Source organism: Trichoplusia ni, chromosome 17 (genome assembly GCF_003590095.1).
Source record: "Trichoplusia ni isolate ovarian cell line Hi5 chromosome 17, tn1, whole genome shotgun sequence".
Lineage (NCBI taxonomy): Eukaryota > Metazoa > Arthropoda > Insecta > Lepidoptera > Noctuidae > Trichoplusia > Trichoplusia ni.
Genome location: NC_039494.1, coordinates 2,325,515 through 2,342,199, shown reverse-complemented (window position 1 = coordinate 2,342,199; position 16,685 = coordinate 2,325,515). Strand labels below are relative to the sequence as shown.

The window sequence follows — 16,685 nt, the reverse complement described above, 5'->3', positions numbered from 1 at the left end:
CATGGCGGTTTGTTTACACCGGCATGATAAGGCGGGAAGTATTTCTACCGTGTGTGTATATCTATACCGATAAAAATGTGTGTTGAAATAATCATCTCATTGGAAAGTATATTTTTATTGAAGAAAATAATAAAATGTCAAAAGTTAAGTAAATATAATTGAAAACTCAAGACACATGGGCGATACCACTTTTTTTAGACGCCAGCGCTCTCTAGTGGCCATTTTCGAAAAGTTTGCAATAAGTGGCGCGAAAATCAAAAGAAACAAAATATTACAAACACTTGTCATAAAACGTAGAAATCATTTCTTTGATATTATTGATACTTTAAAATATTTATAGTCATAGAAAAAATTTAATACAACAGATACGGCATCATAAAGAAAAGTATCAACAATGTAAATGCCTTGTATCATAGCCTTCCATAATGTTTTGTGCAGTAAATTACACAAAGCTTTGATTCCAGGCATCTTAAAAGCTAATTACATAACACAAAATGTATATTTTTTAAAAGATATGACACAAGACGAGAAAAAAATAATCATGCTAAACACAATTGTCAACATTCAACATTAGTTCAAAATCTTCAAACATGAAAAACTTTATTTTTAATTTCATAGCCAAACACTGACTCTTTTTTTTTTCAATTTTGTAACAATAACATGTTTCTAGAAGACATAATAATTAAGATAAAAATTATTGAAAGATTGAAACAAATGAGTACAATTAAAACAAAGCCTATATACTAAATTAACACTGGAATAGTATTGAGGCGGTACCGTAGCAATTAGTTCATCAAAATATTATTGTTAAAATTTAGAAAGTTTGACACTCCTTAGTCTTTTACACTTTTCAAAGGTGCCTAATTTTTTTATTCTCTTTTTGGAGAGATAATCATTTTTAAAATTAGGCACTTCACTAGACTGAGCGACAAATTGCGTTGTTTGAGGTATAATGTTGACTTCAAACTTGGTGGTAAAACCAGTATGCGATGTTGAAGCTGTCGGTATGAATGGCAGAACTTTTGGGTTTTTCACTAAACCTCTTTGCTTTTTCTCTTCTACAGAGTCATTCAAATAAACACTTTCTTCCAAATAGTTCGAAGGTTTAGCTCTTCTCTTCTTAGTTTGTTCTACTAAAAATGATGATGTAGCAATGACTTTTGGTTTCTCTGCATCGAGAGTCTCTAGTTTAGGTTTATCTTCTAATTGTTGTAGAACATCTGTTGGTAACCGAGGAACATGCACCTTGTCAAAGGAATTTTGTTTATGAATCTGTAAATATATAGAAATTAGTAAAGTACAATTGAGTGAACCTTATCTCAATAATATGTTACCAACTGCTGAAGTAATACAAACCTTTGAAATGTTACTGCATTCATCATCATCTCTCTCTTTTCGCTTTTTATTTTTCTTCTTGGCTCCTTTCTCACCTGCAAAGAAATAAAACAAGTCTATAAAATATTATATTAATATTATATACACATATTTATAATAATTTACATTTTTGATTTCACCCATTATCTCTTTGGACATAAAATTAAGTTTATGAACATACCATTTTCAATATCTTGAAGTAGTGGTTGATTTTTCTTCTTGCTATTTTTAACATCAGATTGATCTTGAGATTCCTTTACTATTTCTGTAACAAAAAAAAATTATTTCAATTGTGTTTGAGGCATAATATGGAAAGTTGCGAAATAAAATTTCATAATCACTTAGTTTTTATTATAATGAGAAGAGTATATGATTGTAGAAAAAAAAGATCTAGTTACAAAATTTTACATTTTACGATATCATGGACATGCTATTTCGGTTATAGCTATGGAGTCCTATAAAATCTGTAATATTTATTGATATTGTAGTATTCTATTATTGTACACTCATGTGTTAAGTTATCACGAAACACGTAAACTAAAAAAATTGGAGAAGACTGTTTCTCAATAATACCTTGAACATCAGTTTTTTCAGTGTCGTCATTAGTTTGTGATATTTTCCTTTTCTTCTTCTTCTGTTTAGCAGTGGAGTCCTTAGAAGTATCGAGTTTTAGCTCACCTGAAAAGTTTATAGAATTAGAATCATTGTGTAAAGAAAAGAATGGCATGGCATACTTATTGTATCTTAAGTAGAGTAGTTCTTTCATTTTAAACCTATCAGGAGTTAAAATGCGGAAAGCCATATGATGTGGTGTGATGAAAAATTTATGGTAGGTATTCATACTTACTTTCAAAAACAATGTCTTCTATGGTTTGATTCGCGGATGATTTACGTTTGCGTTTCTTTGACGTATCTTCATTGTTTAAGTTGTTGCCTTCTGTAAGAAATTGGTCAATCAATATACATGGTCAACGTATATTCAAATACTAAAGCGAAACTGAAGGTACAAATTATTGTACAGCAAAGTTCGTCAGGACCGAAACTACATAAAAAAAAAATACTAATAAACTTCAAAAATGATTAAATTAATATCGATATGAATATATAGGGTATTTGTCAAAAAAAAACTACATAGTCTGTCAGACAGATTTCCAAAAATATTGAATAACTATTTATAATTTTATCACATCTTTAAAAAGTAAGGACGATAACAAGCAAAAAAGTTTGGTATTGGCTAAATTAGGTGTAGTAAGTGACATAACACGAGATTTCAAAGCACTGTTCCCCTTTATTTTTGTTTAAGGGATAAAAGAAAAACTATGTATAAAATATTTATGGAAATATTATGTCTGATGGACTAAACAGATTTTTTTTTGGCCAAATACCCTATTCATTCTTATGGGTAGAGGCGATAAATATTGACTAAAGCAAATACTTTTATTAAATATTTTTACCTCCTTTTGTGTCAGGGTCTAAAAAAATTATTTTACCAATACAAAGTTACGTTCGAGGGCTCAGACTAGACAAGGGTCAGCGAGTTGGTTATCACGTAGTTTACCTTCAGAAGCTTCCACTCCAGAACTCTCATCAGCTGTTTTCTGTTTCTGCTTTTTAGCACTGCCTATTGAAACATTTTGAACTAAAACGTTTGTATCGCCCTCTGTGAAAGAACATAAACATTTGACAAAATCATTGTGATAGATTACATGTTAACAATTTTGGATAAAAACGGGAATACGTAAAACTGTTCCCAAGACAGGCGTCAAATCTTGTTTATACACATCTCATTGACAACCTTGTCTTTGTCAATAAGACAAGTTGGTTAAACACCATAAAATAGAAAGGAGTCAAAAGCCAAAGTTTTGTATGAAGGTTAGAAAGTTACAAGCTGATCGCTATTATTATACATTGCCTGTATGTATTGCAAGAAAATCAAGATCAAAGTTCTTGGAATTCTATTTAAGTTATTTTAAATTCAGTTAATACACTAATATTTATCTTATACGAACGAATACACACCTTTTTCCTGCTCCACTTGAGATTCCAACAATTTCTTCTTCTTCTTAGCACTGCCTTCTGTGATCGAAGTGTTTGACTTGTCACCTGCGTTAGCTGCAAAACAATGAACATTTTAAGATACTATATTTATTAATGTTATAAACTAAGTACTATTTAAGTCTATATTACATGCACTGACTGAGTGACTATGAGTTAAGGCTCTTTTAGATGATGTGAGAAATATAGTGTGAGATGCTTTACAATGAGAAGCTATGTAGCTCTGGTATCTGATATATGATTCGACAATTGATCCCAAATTGTCGGATCCTTGCATGTTGTCTATATCAGCTAATTAAGAAAACTAACCTTTTTGTCCAAATAAGCTGATTTCTTCAACTACAGACGAATTCAATCCCTTCTTATTCTTTTTCTTCTTCTTTTTGGCACTTTCGTTTAGAATTTCAGCTGCAGGTTCCTCTTCAATTTGAGTTGTGTTCCTGTTGCTTTGGTACGAAACTTCGAGTGGTGCATCATCAGATTCATGGCCTGAAATAATGAAATCAAAGTCACAGCTTGATGAGGAGTAATAAAACATGTTCACATATTATGTTTTACCCCTAACAAACTAGGAAGAGAGAGAAATGAATGCAAACATGAATAAAAAAATGGATTGGTAAAAATAGTCATTAAAGAGGGATAAGAAGCAGACATGTTATTGTTCCATGAACAAAATAATGAAAACAATTTGGGGGTTCTCACACAGGTCACTCATTATTTTACAGGAATAATGTAATGAGATAGAATGGATAAATGGTTCTGGCAAGCGCAATAAGAATATTAATGGCATAATCTACATACACTTTAAAAATGTAAATGTTAAGTTTTAAGGTAATTGTACTGTTGGGGTGCTAAATAAATAAAAAAAAAATACCAGGTTTTTCCTCTTCAATATTAACAAAGGAGACGTTATTCTTCTGTTTTTTCTTTTTGGCACTGCTCTTCATGGAAGTGTTAGCATCATTCTTTTCACTGTCAGCAAGATCCCCAGTTGTATCAATAAAGAAATTCAAATTTGTCTCCTGCTCATCTGGAATAATGAAATTTTCTGTTTAAAATGTGTGTGTATAATGCTTGATTAATTATATTCATTTCTAGACGTTGACAGGCTGCAAAGTGTAATCAAAAGATTAGATTACAGTCTACAGTTTATCTATGAAAATTTTAACTTTAGTAAAAATTGCAACTAATGTGTTACAATAAATAAAATGTTACTAAATACTAAATTATTAAAAAAAAATAATAACCACCAATGAACGGTTGTTGAATACAGATATATAAATAACAAACATCCCCCATGGTATCAATTATGGCTTAGCTAAGGCTTTTCCTAACAGCGGTGCAAGATGCACCGCAGATTGCGGATTGGGCCAACTAACAAAACAAAAAATCATGTTTATTAGATCACAGACTTGACTCTTGAGATGTGGCACCAGGTAAGAAAGAAAAAAAGAATACTTCAATCGAAAATATTTGGTTAATTAATTTAGTTCTTAAAACTTACTCATGATATCCTCATTTTCCACAGTCTGTGCTGATTTGCGCTTATTTTTCTTCTTACTGCTCACATTCAACACTGATTCATCCACAGACTTGTTAATGGTTTCTGAAAATTACATGTATAATTAAACACTTGAACAAATATAAAACAAAAGCAAAATAAGATCAAACAGAAATATGAATTTACAAGTGCATTTGCCTTTGACTATAGTAAACTGTTTCAGTAACATTTTAAGTGAAGTTATTGTGCCAGTTATTAGCAAAATGAGAAATAGAGTTTAAAAATAAAGGTTCTTAAAATCTCGCTGTACAAAATTACATGGGATGTGTTACTCGTTTACTGGTGTTATTTTAAATGCAAAAGTAGCGCACAGCTCCATGTATGAGTAACCCTAGTAAATATAAAGTGATGTTGTGCACTAATACTGTTTTTATTTATGTCATTGACATAGAAATTAAAGGTTCAATAATAAGCAATCGCTGCAAGAAGTCCGCACACAGCGCCGCGAGCACAGACGTGTAGAACAATCTGTATAATATAGTAAGTACCCACCTGAATTCTCAAGAATGTTTGTTTTGCCTTCAGTTCTCTTCAATGGTATGAAATCATCAGGAACTTCGGTGTTTTCGTCTGTTTTCTTGCTATCCTTGGCTTGCTCGTTCTTGTTTACGCCTATAGCTTCACTGTCATTGCTGTCTTCAGGGAACAATAACTTCATGTCAATAGAATCCGACGAACCTTCGGAAAATACTAATACTTGCTTTTCTTTCTCAGTATTTTTACTCTCCTCGACTTTAGGTTGTTCATCCACAACAGTTGCATTCTTTTTCTTTGATTTTTTAACTTGAGTTAGATTCAGTTGATCTACAATAGGTTCTTTGTTCTTCTTCTGTTTTGTCTTTTTGTCTAAATTCAAGGAGATGTCCTGAGTTTTATTTTTCTTTGAGGTAATATTGTTTAAATTGTTAAGCATAGATTCATAGTTTTCAGTTATTTCTTCATTTTCACTGATAGAATCTTCGCTATCGTCATCCTCGTGGATGTCAGCGTCAGGAGCGATAGTGGTTTGTAATGGGTCTGATGTTTGATTAGATTCCAAGATTGTCACATTTTCGTCAACATTGACTTGTTCCGCATCATCAACACTGGTAACTGCTACAGTTGAAATATTTAAATCTTTCTGAGGAGTCTTTGGTTCTGTTTTAATAGCATGCTGCAATGCTAATGGGTCATCTTTGCCTGGTTCAGCTTCTTCACGAATAGTGATTTCTTCCTCATTCGTTTCAATATCTTCGCTTATGGATACAGACATACGTCTGTTTATCTTTTTCTTTTTACTGGATAAAGTCTTTTCGGGGTCAGACTGGTCATTGCTTACATTTTGACTATTATCAAGAGGAAGCTTTTTGTTTCTTGGTTCGGTTCCAGAGACTTCGGTAACAGACTTTTCCTTTTCGTCATCTTCGCAAATGGAAACTGACATGCGCCTGGCTATCTTTCTCTTTGAGATAGATTTATCGGCTTCAGACTGAGCATTGCTGATATCTTCTTGACTAGATTTGTTTTCACGCCCTTTGCTCTTCTCCTCTGATTCAGCATCTTCACGAATGGTTGTTTCTTTTTCATTATCTTCACAAAAGGATACTGACATTAGTCTTGGCGTCTTCTTCTTGGTTAAAGACTTGTCAGCATCAGACTGCACATTGCTTCTGTCTTGACTAGAGTCAATTCTTTGACGCCTTTTCTTCGGCTGTGTTTTTACTTCGTCATCAGATTCAGAGGAAGTCGAGTCTAAACGTTGACGATTATTTTTCTTTTTAGAACCAGTTTTATCATCCAGCTGATGTCTCGCTTCAAACATTTCTCTAGAAGCCTTCTTTTGTTCTTTGGACTTACGTTCGTTGTATTTCTTTTTAGATTTTGAGGTCATTTTCAGTTCATTATCGCTCATATCAAGGTCATCGCCTGATCCGCTAAGTAGATCATTATCTTCCTCATCCGAGCTAACTATGAATGAATCCTTTTCGTATTCATCGTCTGAGTATTCTTCTTCGTCATCAGAGTCTAGAGTTTCACCTTTAATTACAATCTCGTTTTGTTCCTCGTATTCCTTTTCGTCTTCATCTCTGCTGTCTCCTGATTCGTAACCCTCACCTGCTTCTTCGGCCTCATCGTCCATCAAGTTGCTTTTTTCTAAAGATGATTCTTCTTCTTCTTCAGATGCTTCTGAGTCATCATCTTCTTCAGACTCATCATCTTCGGAAGAATCTTGCGACATGATAGAAGCTTCTTTTGTAGAGTTTTTCGTAGTATTCTTCTTCTCTATTTTAGTTGTACTGCTTGGTGTGATTATTGAACTATTGATCTGCATGCCCAACTTTTTCAACGACTTCTGCTGTAAAGGAGTGCTTGTCAAATATGTTAGTGATAAATTCTTCTTATCAGAGTCTTTATCTAATGTTACATTTGGAGTATTAACGGATTTTGATAATTTTGCTGTGGTATCATTAGATTCTTTAAGGTTGTTAGTTTCAGCATTTAATTCGCTTTGAGATAAGTCTTTTAACTGAGACAACACTAAGGTGCTTTTGTTGGCATTGTCAGTCTTATCATGATTTTCTTGTCCTATTGAAGATTTTCTTTTCGACTTACTGAGACTTTTATCTGCATCATTTACTTCATTTAAAATTGATGATTTATCTTTAGATTTATTTTCACTTTTATTCATTACATCATCAACATTAACCGAGTCTGAGTTTGAAGACTTTCTTTTCTCAGTTTCAGCAACTATTGCAGATACTGAGTTTTTGTTTTTAGATTTGTTAAGGCTCGTATTAACAGATTCATCAATAACGAGGGCTCCGGCTGACGTTGTGCTAGAATTTTTAATGCTATCTTCTAATAATGAAGGCCTTCTATTTGATTTATTGGTTATTTCCTCCATGATCACGTCTTTAACTTCCTCAGCAGTCAAAGACTTAGTTTTAGATCTTTTGACATTACTTTCAATGTTATGTTTCAAGTCTATGGTTGAGACATTAAAAACAGAAGAATTTCGTTTAGAATTGTTAGTGTAGCTATTATTTACTGAGCTCTTATCCAAAGATGTTCGACTTGGCAAGTTAGTGCCATCAAGAGTATCTTCCGAAACAACATTGGAAATAGATGACTTTCTTTTAGAATTCAACAAACTGTTGTCTTTAATTTGAGAAATATTTAATGACTTCCGTTTTTGTGATTCATTTTCCTTGTCATCGAGTTTAACTGAATTATTCTTCTGTGCGAAAGTCGATAGAGATATATTTTCAGGTAGAGTTTCATCAACATCCATTGGTTCGTAGCTCAAGTTATTTGCGGCTTCTTTAGTTTCGTTGGATCCTAAACCATGGTCAACAACTGGTACGCATTGATCTCCACTGTCAAAGTCCTTCTCTGTATTTCCTTTGCCAACACTCTCATGATTTGAGTCAGAGTCGTCAATGAATACTAAAGATGTGATAAGGCCAGTAGGTGGTTGTTGGAACAGTTTCTCAGTTACAGTATCTTCTTTAGACGTATTTAAACTTTTACGCTCTTTTTTATCCTTTTTGGAATCTGACGAATCTTCAGATATAACTTCTGACTTTTTTAGTTTAGGTGATCCACTTAAAACTGGATCTGTGGTTTCAGTATCCATGATCAAGGATTTTTCCTGACGCTTCTTGTTTTTCTTATCTGAAAGTACTGAAGTGTTAACGTCTTCATTCTGTTTGTTACTTGTGTTCATAATACCATCTCCAGAACCAGACATATTGGAGGTATTAAGTGTACTATTTTTCTTTTTGCTGTCCTTTTTAAATACTTCACTGTCACTATTGAAATTGTTGTCATGTGAAGGTTCTACGGATATAGTTGTCCATGATTTAGTTCTGCTCCTTCTGGGTTTAGGTAAGGCTTCGTCATATAAAGCATTGGCACTCTTATTCATGTCATTTTTGGCTTTTTTGGGTGCATCATCTAAGTCTTTAATCAATTTAGAACTGGTAATTGAAAGGTTGTTGTTTTCAGATGGCTTTTCTTCTACTGCCTTTGTTGTTTCCTTGTTTTCCTTTTGTGTCATTGATGTATCAGTCTTGCTTGTTAAGTCAAGTTTTTCTATTTGAACCACTGGCTGTGCCTTGCTAAGAGCCTTTTCACTCAATCTGGGACTCTTCCTGATGGGTGAATCCTTTTTGTTATTGTCAGAGTTTTCTGTTTCTTCAACAATGGCTTCTTTGATTTGGCTGCCTTTGTCAGCTGTAATAGTCGAAAGGAAGAAGTTTTTATCTTGTGTATTTATTAATAATAATATTCATTGGCATTCAAATTACACATCGAATGCAAGATAGATGTGCGGCGCGTCTTCCGCGGAGGCCCGCGAGAGCGGTAGGTAGCTTTGCTAGCCGCATAGTTCTTTCTCACAAGTCCAGACATCTAAGTAATATTTCAGTTACTAATAAGCCTTTGTATATTTACCTGTTTTGTCCACACTGGATGTGGAGTCTTTCCGAGTTCTTCGAGTCTGTCTGACGGGAGTAATAGGGGCTTCATTGTCACTGCCTGGAAATGAAAATAATTGGTTATTACTCAGTGGTCATGCTTCTTAAAAAAGGTTTATCTCAGGGCCAGAATTATTAAGTAATGGAATAAATATATTATCATCTTGGGAAACTTTATGAATAATTCAGAAAAAAATCAGAACATAATAATTATGTTACTGTATGATTGGGCTGTAAGGTCAATCCAACACACTTTGTAACATTTTTGGACTGGCCAAATACACACAAAGCAGTAAGCAGAAACTAGTAGAATCAAGCACCATTCTACAAGAGTTTGTGCAGTCACATCCTTCAAGTAGTTTAAGACTTACCAGGTTGTACATCAATCAACTGATAAGAATAAGGTAATAAAAACTGTAATCTAACCTATTTGAGAATTCCTCCTTGCTGCTCTCTTAGCTCTTGGTGTGGTAGTACTTGTCACCTCTGCTACAAGACTGGTATTAGACTTGACTCTGGTTGTACGCCTTGCTGGAGTACTCTTCTCTTCAATTTCTGGAGTCTCCGATAGAATGCTTGTGTTAGAACGAATCCTTTGGCTGCGTCTTGCTGGTGTGAGTACTTTTTCTTCTGCGGCTATGGCTTTGGTTGTCTTGTTTGGAACAAGGTCTGGTACTGTAAGGCGTTTTGTAGCGAATTTAAGAGAGTTGAAAAATTATCTAATTCAAATCAGCAGTAGTGCTTTTGGTTAATAATTTACTTTAATTTCTTAATTATAAAATAGAAAAAACTGTTGATATGATTGGATGATTTCAAACAATAAAATCATTAACGGGAGGTTAAATTGTAAATTGGCTTATGACTTTATTGACATTTATGCATAAGCACCTTCAAAATCAAGCACAGCAGAACATATTTATTAGAATAAAATATAGTTCAATGGTAAAAATATCTATTACTGAAACAATAGGAGATTCATTGGTCTAGTTAAGACTCAGTCTAGAAAATAGTAGAATTTATTAATAGACAAATAAGATTCAATGAAAGAAAAATAATTAAAAAGTACTTGATTCATTTTATGATTCTTTATTAAATTTTTATCAATGAACAAACACAGCTATGTCTACAAACTATAAATAGGAAATATAAACTTATCACACATCAAACACCTATAAAGATTACTCAGTAATGACCTCTGGCATAAGCAATAGTTGAATATTCACATAAGATTCAATCAGAAAGGCCTCAGGGAGCTTAAAATCTATCTCACTTCTGCAGCATGTTGTAACAACCTTTTTTGTGTGGCATTGTTTTATTTGTGTAGGATTTATTATGAGACATAAATAAGACAAAGTATCTGTGTATAGTTTAGTTGGACTTTCTTACACATTTAAATAAATACCTCATTTATTTTAAAGATAAAATAGTATTATACATTGGTCATAAATAGTGCAGTCATTTCAAATCTCTGTATTTCATCTCTTATTTATACCAATACTGGATAATTGAATAACAATGAGTATGAGTGAGAGTATGGCAAGACCCCAACTGACAACTTGAGTTCAATCATTCTTAATTCAAAATCCAATGATACAGTGTGGGGAACATTATGTTTTTTAGAGAGGTCATTGGCCTACAGCTGAACACTTACTGGCTGGTGCAAATATTAAGTAAAATATGGCTTAATCAGCATAAGAAAAAAATATAACAATAAATTCTTACCATTTTCATCAATGAGTTCCAACTGTGGCTTAGCTGCAAGTCTTCCACTCCTCTTCTTTGTTGGTGTTGACTGTGAGGAGGGTGACAAAACATCATCAGCATCAACAGACAACCTTCTCCTAAGCCTTGTCACTGAAAAAGAAAAAATCTATTGAACAGTAGCACCTCTATGTTTAATATGTTTCTTTTTTCATAAAGCTGTGATTGATAGTGGCATTACAACCAGTGTTATAATATGTTAAGATAGGAGATTTGTCCCAAATAAACGACATTGGTAACAATAACTTAAAGATACCTACAGCTACGTTTTTTCTTTTATAACTGAGTTAATTTAGAAAGGGCCTATATTTACAAGTGTGCTCAACTATAATGTTTATAATTTGTTTACTACGATGTCCGACGTAAGTTAAACCTAGCTGTGAAATTACAGACCCATTTCAAAAGCATTCTAATGTTATCCAGCTTACTTTTGATTTACATCAAAAAGCGGTCACTTCTCAACGAGCTCTGATTGATTTCAATTAACCTATATCAAAGCGATTGATATGCAATGAAAATGCTTCTAGAATTCATGAGAACTATTGAGTTATATCGTGAAATAACTTCACATTCCGGTATTGCGTCGTGTTGCGACAATGCCTAAACAAAATGGAACTGTATTGTGTGAACACGTTTCTGGGGCGTAAGCGTCGAGAGAAAAAACTAAAATAAAATTATATGTCATTTGAAGCGCTTTTAAATTATAATAACGCTTACGTTTCGCCGGCAGCGTGATGCTCTTATCACTATATTAAGAACACCATGCTTCCACGCTTCTTTTGATGGTTGTTTATTTTTAAACTTACCTTTTATACCGACTTCTTCTTCCATATTAATCACTTATTAAACATGAACTATACTTTTTTCAAGATAACTCTCCAACACGTGCATACAGCTCAACCGATTTTAAAATCGTGCTTTTTCGAGGCAATTGGTAAAACAGCTGTTAGGACGCGACGAACTGTCAAGTCAAATTCGACGCGTGCTTTTATTATGGCAACACCACGGTTTCCGTTGGGTAAGGATGCGCCAAATGTTACTAATTTAATGCATCGATTTCAACCTCATAATTTACAATTTATCGTTTGAGCGTATAGTTGTGCTTCTTAATTTCTTATTTTCTATAGGTACTTAATATTTATTTATAAACAGACGCTCATTACTGAAGTATATTATATTTCATTAAAAATTGACTTAGGTACTAATTTAGACTTCTTCTTAGATATATATACGATGCTCGCCGTAAAATATAAGTAATATTATTTTTGTAGTTTTATGTCCGTTTTTTTTCTCAGGGTAAAGAAGGCCTTAGCTAATGTGGAAACGAATCAGATCTGTAAGGAATTATGTGAATTGGAAAGCTGATATTAATATTATTAATGTAATGAGTAATGCTTACTGTATACGTAGTACATAGGTATATTGAAAAAATAAAACATGTTTTCTTCACGGGACCTGGAAAAGTTTAAAGGAAATTCATAAGCAGTAAGATTTAATTAGTTAAGGTCCTTCAAACTTTTATTTCGTCTGAGTTTGCCCAGCTTTTTGATGACGCGCAATTAATTTATTTAAAGCGTACTTCTGGGAATGCTTAGGTTACTGCCCCTCTGTAATAATACTGAGAGACGAAGTAATATTTTCTTTTTGGAAGTACTTCAAAGAAAAAGAGAGGAAACTTAAATTAATTTGTTGATAAATTATCTAAACATAACTTTTGAGAGGTGGATTCAGTATTGTTTATATAATAATGATATTCTCATGCTTTTTTATCGGGACCCCTGGCTAGTTTTGGATCCAAACGGAGTCCTTAATCATGTAATTTGCGGTGCTGGGGCCGCAATTCGAACGCATGTCCGTTAATTAACCGTTAGTAAATAAATAGCAAGTTTGAGTTTAATACTGTTGGATTAATATAGATATAGAAAAGCGTACGTACGTATTTCAAAGCGCCTCTGACGTTGCCGGCTAGAATTTCATTTATAAATATGAAAAAGTACTTTACAATAAAATACTAATTAATGTAGATATTAAGCAGAGCTGGTATCTGCCTGGTTCTTGTCTCGAGTAACCCATTAAAGAAAAGTTACTGTCGACCTAGTTGTAGGCGAAAGAAAGTGAGCAAGGTAAGTAAGTAGCTTTTAGTCTGATTTTACAATAGAAGTATTAAAGTTTTATAATTATAACATTGTCATTGGTGAGTATTATTCTCAGATATTATATATAAATTTTTTAGTTCACAAATTGTTTACCTACTCCAGTCTCTACAAGAAAACAAAAGAAACAAAACACCAATTGAAATATTACCAACAATTGAAAATATTAAAGCTTTGTGAATTCCATTAGTTTTTCCGAGTTGACAACGAATAGCAGAAAACTCCGCCCCGAGTTAGGGTTAAGTGGGTCCGCACTTAAAAAGACATCAAGGGTACAGAAATGGCATTATATCTTCCTGATGACCCTCTTCAGAAATTACGTTCAACGATGTTAACCCCATTTCTCTCTGGGGACGTCCGTCTCGAACACCCTAAGAGGGAGATCTGGTAAATGCCAAGGGACAGATATGACATTGATTGTGCGAAATTTAGGTGACTTACCTGTGGGGAACGAACGTGTGGAGATAGTTGTCAAAACCCCGTTTTAAAGATGCTTTTGAGATAGTCGTTCACGTGATGCATTTATTATGGTTCAAAATTATTTAGATAGCATTTGTTTTTATCTAGGAAACTATTGGCTAACTAGTTGGGCATATAAGAGACAGGAGACATTTTAATGTTGAGATTGAACTTGTTACAACTATAGACAGACCCAAGGGTAAGTAAAGGATTACTTATTTACGTATTCTGTAATTTAAATACAAACTACATAAGAATAAAACACTTTTAAACAGATACAATGAGAAATCTTCACAGCGAATCACAAAAAGACGTAGATATGTACGGATGATCGCGTTTACTTAATTTGATTTACAAATTTCGTGCTGGCAGCTGCAGGCTTTTACTTAAATGTGGAGTAGCCTATAAATGGCCATACTTTCATCTTTGGAATAAAAAAAAAACTTTTTTATAGACAAAGAGTCGAGCACAATAGGTGGGAGTTACGACGGTACCGAGATCAGACATTTTCATAGAACAAAACCAGTTTTGCCGTCGTGGCCGCGGTCGGACTTTATTATGCCGCCGGATTTTACAGTTCGGAGTTGCTGGCTAATTTCTGCCCTGATTAAAGAGCTTCCTTACAAACTTTGTAAATGTACGAAACAGTGGCCGTATTAAATAGCATCGACAAACTTTGTTCAACATTGTTTGATCGTTTTACTTTAATTTTTGTTTTGATGTTGCTCTACAATATCTTTGCTATAAAGTAAAGAGGCCATAAAACGTCCTTTGAGAATATTTTGTATTTGAGTTTGATAAGTGATGGAACACAAAAAAAGAACCACATTGTTCCTAAATATAAAAACACAGGGATATAAACGGATTTAATATTGTTTTGTTATTTCGATTTTATTTCCGAACTTTATCCGATCGAATCGGATTAAAAATATTGTGTTTCAATGTGTGTTCATTTCAACATTATATCGATAGACGTATCAAACGTTTTACCCTCTGGACAGTGATGAAAACTACCTGGTTCTGCCTCGCTACTCAATATAAGTTAACGATTGATTAAGATTCCTTGATCTGTATTTCACAATTACCTAAATTACATACATTTTAATACATTAATTCACGACATCCACTTATCGTAATATCTTTTAGTAACTCAAAGCCATTGTAATTCTATTTTTAGTATCAGTTAATGTTCGGAATACTCTTGAAATAATCCTTTAAAGCGCTACGAAGAATTTACTTTGATTTTTAATGGCAAGCTGGTGATATCCATTAACTGATTACATAAGCCCAGATCTCGTCAGAAACTACGAATATTTTGAATTAAAATGACACTTTTTTGCAGATGTTTTACGCAGCCGTAATTCAGTTTTCCATAGGTAAGTATATAGCATAGGACTGCTTTTATTTGTGATAAAAATACTTTGACTTCATTCCTTTCCCATCAATAGACGCTATGATAGTGGAATAACCATTTTTTTTCATATATTACGTAGGTGGAGTACATTTTTTTTACTTCAATAAAGAGCTCAAAAGATTCTTTTGCCACTGCCCAAATACGCACTGATTCATATTCTGGACCTTTCACATTAGGGGTCGGTAATGCACCACCGATTCTTTTGTCGTTACGGAAGTCCAAAGCCCGTGATCAATTACCATCGGGACTCGTCAATCGCATTCCATAAAAAATCGTAAGCACGCGTTTTTTCGTAAAGAACTTCGAAAATCGTAAATATAATACAATTTTTGTCCTTGTGCTTGAAAAAAAATCCGGTCAAATAATTTCGCTTTGTATGGATAATGTTGCTTGAACAAAGATGTATGTAGTGTAAATTGTACTGGTATGCATCCCGTCCATCATTGTCTATTATTTTCATCAAATCCTGCCAAGAATTTTGGTAACTTTCTGCATGATTACATTCAGGGGTCGTTTAATGTCGGAAGCGTTTGCGAGTCCCACTCTGGGACCGGCGCGTAGTTCGTTCGACCATGAAATTGCACCGCCGAGTCTCGCTTAAATGACGTGATAATTTACAAGTGTGTTCATCCACACTTCTGTCCCGTGAAGGCGAAACTTTCATATTAATTTTAGCCGCTGAAAACTGGGGACGTTGGAACTCCATCCGTATGTTTGTTTCGAAATATATTGTCGTGGTATTTTACTTCCACCGTTTAGATGCAGAGGAGGGTTTGTTAAGTTGTTTTAACATATTTAAAAAATTAAAGGATTTTTTCATTTTACAATAGTGATGGTTTTTTATTTATCTCTTAGACAATTTGATCTAGGTCTTACACTTTAGCCCTGTGCATGTCGGGCCGGGAGAATCGCCTACAAGGGTTACCGCGTCCTGGGTACACATTAGGAAAGGAAGGAACATGGGAGTGTCCAAGTCAGTAAAAGTCTGACACTCCCCTCCACTTGAACCAAAGTGGGAGGAGTCATTTGATGATTTCCCATCCGAAAAAAAGGTTCTTACATTTTCTTGCACGTACCAAGAAATAAGTATGAACCATTTCATTAAGATTGATTAATAAAAAGCTTTAGAAATATTTGTATGAGCCTGTTCTAAATAATATAATTGACCACACGGCTTTAAAGGGTGAACATTGTGGTTCATTTAAAGAAAGAGCTTAACGAGCTAACCGCACCTACTTAGAGAGGCTGTAGCTAAAGTAATGTCCCTCTTTGTGTTTTGTTTTGACTTTTTAATATTTCGAAATGAAGTATGTATTTCAGCATATATTTTTATTATCTCAGGTTAATTGTGTCATATCCCACATATACATTTATCTTTTTCGATATTTAAATTACTTGGTACTGCTTCTTGTAGGACCTACTCAGATTCCTAATTTCAAAGGGAAAAGGAA

General features: G+C 33.7%; 1 protein-coding gene across 1 annotated transcript; it reads right to left on the bottom strand.

Annotated features, from left to right (window-relative positions):
- Positions 1-96: 96 nt before the first annotated feature.
- Positions 97-12,198, bottom strand: LOC113502523 (protein slender lobes-like). The gene is made up of 15 exons (XM_026884128.1): positions 12,015-12,198; positions 11,170-11,301; positions 9,874-10,122; positions 9,425-9,508; positions 5,483-9,205; positions 4,934-5,035; positions 4,304-4,459; positions 3,739-3,918; positions 3,394-3,486; positions 2,933-3,034; positions 2,222-2,311; positions 1,948-2,052; positions 1,556-1,639; positions 1,357-1,430; positions 97-1,272 (listed from the first exon to the last, which is right to left on the bottom strand). Exons 1-15 carry the CDS (start codon positions 12,037-12,039, stop codon positions 808-810), a joined length of 5,664 nt encoding a protein of 1,887 aa, XP_026739929.1. The 5' UTR covers positions 12,040-12,198; the 3' UTR covers positions 97-807.
- Positions 12,199-16,685: the final 4,487 nt, after the last annotated feature.

What these genes read in the sequence shown, in the direction of transcription:
- LOC113502523 (XM_026884128.1), bottom strand. Translation starts at nt 12,039, where the DNA reads ATGGAAGAAGAAGTCGGTATAAAAG. An exon ending in ATCCAGTGTGGACAAAACAG is followed by an intron (nt 9,206 to 9,424) that starts GTAAATATACAA and finishes CGACTATTACAG; the next exon opens with CTGACAAAGGCAGCCAAATC. An exon ending in TGAAAAAACTGATGTTCAAG is followed by an intron (nt 1,640 to 1,947) that starts GTATTATTGAGA and finishes TTTTTGTTACAG; the next exon opens with AAATAGTAAAGGAATCTCAA.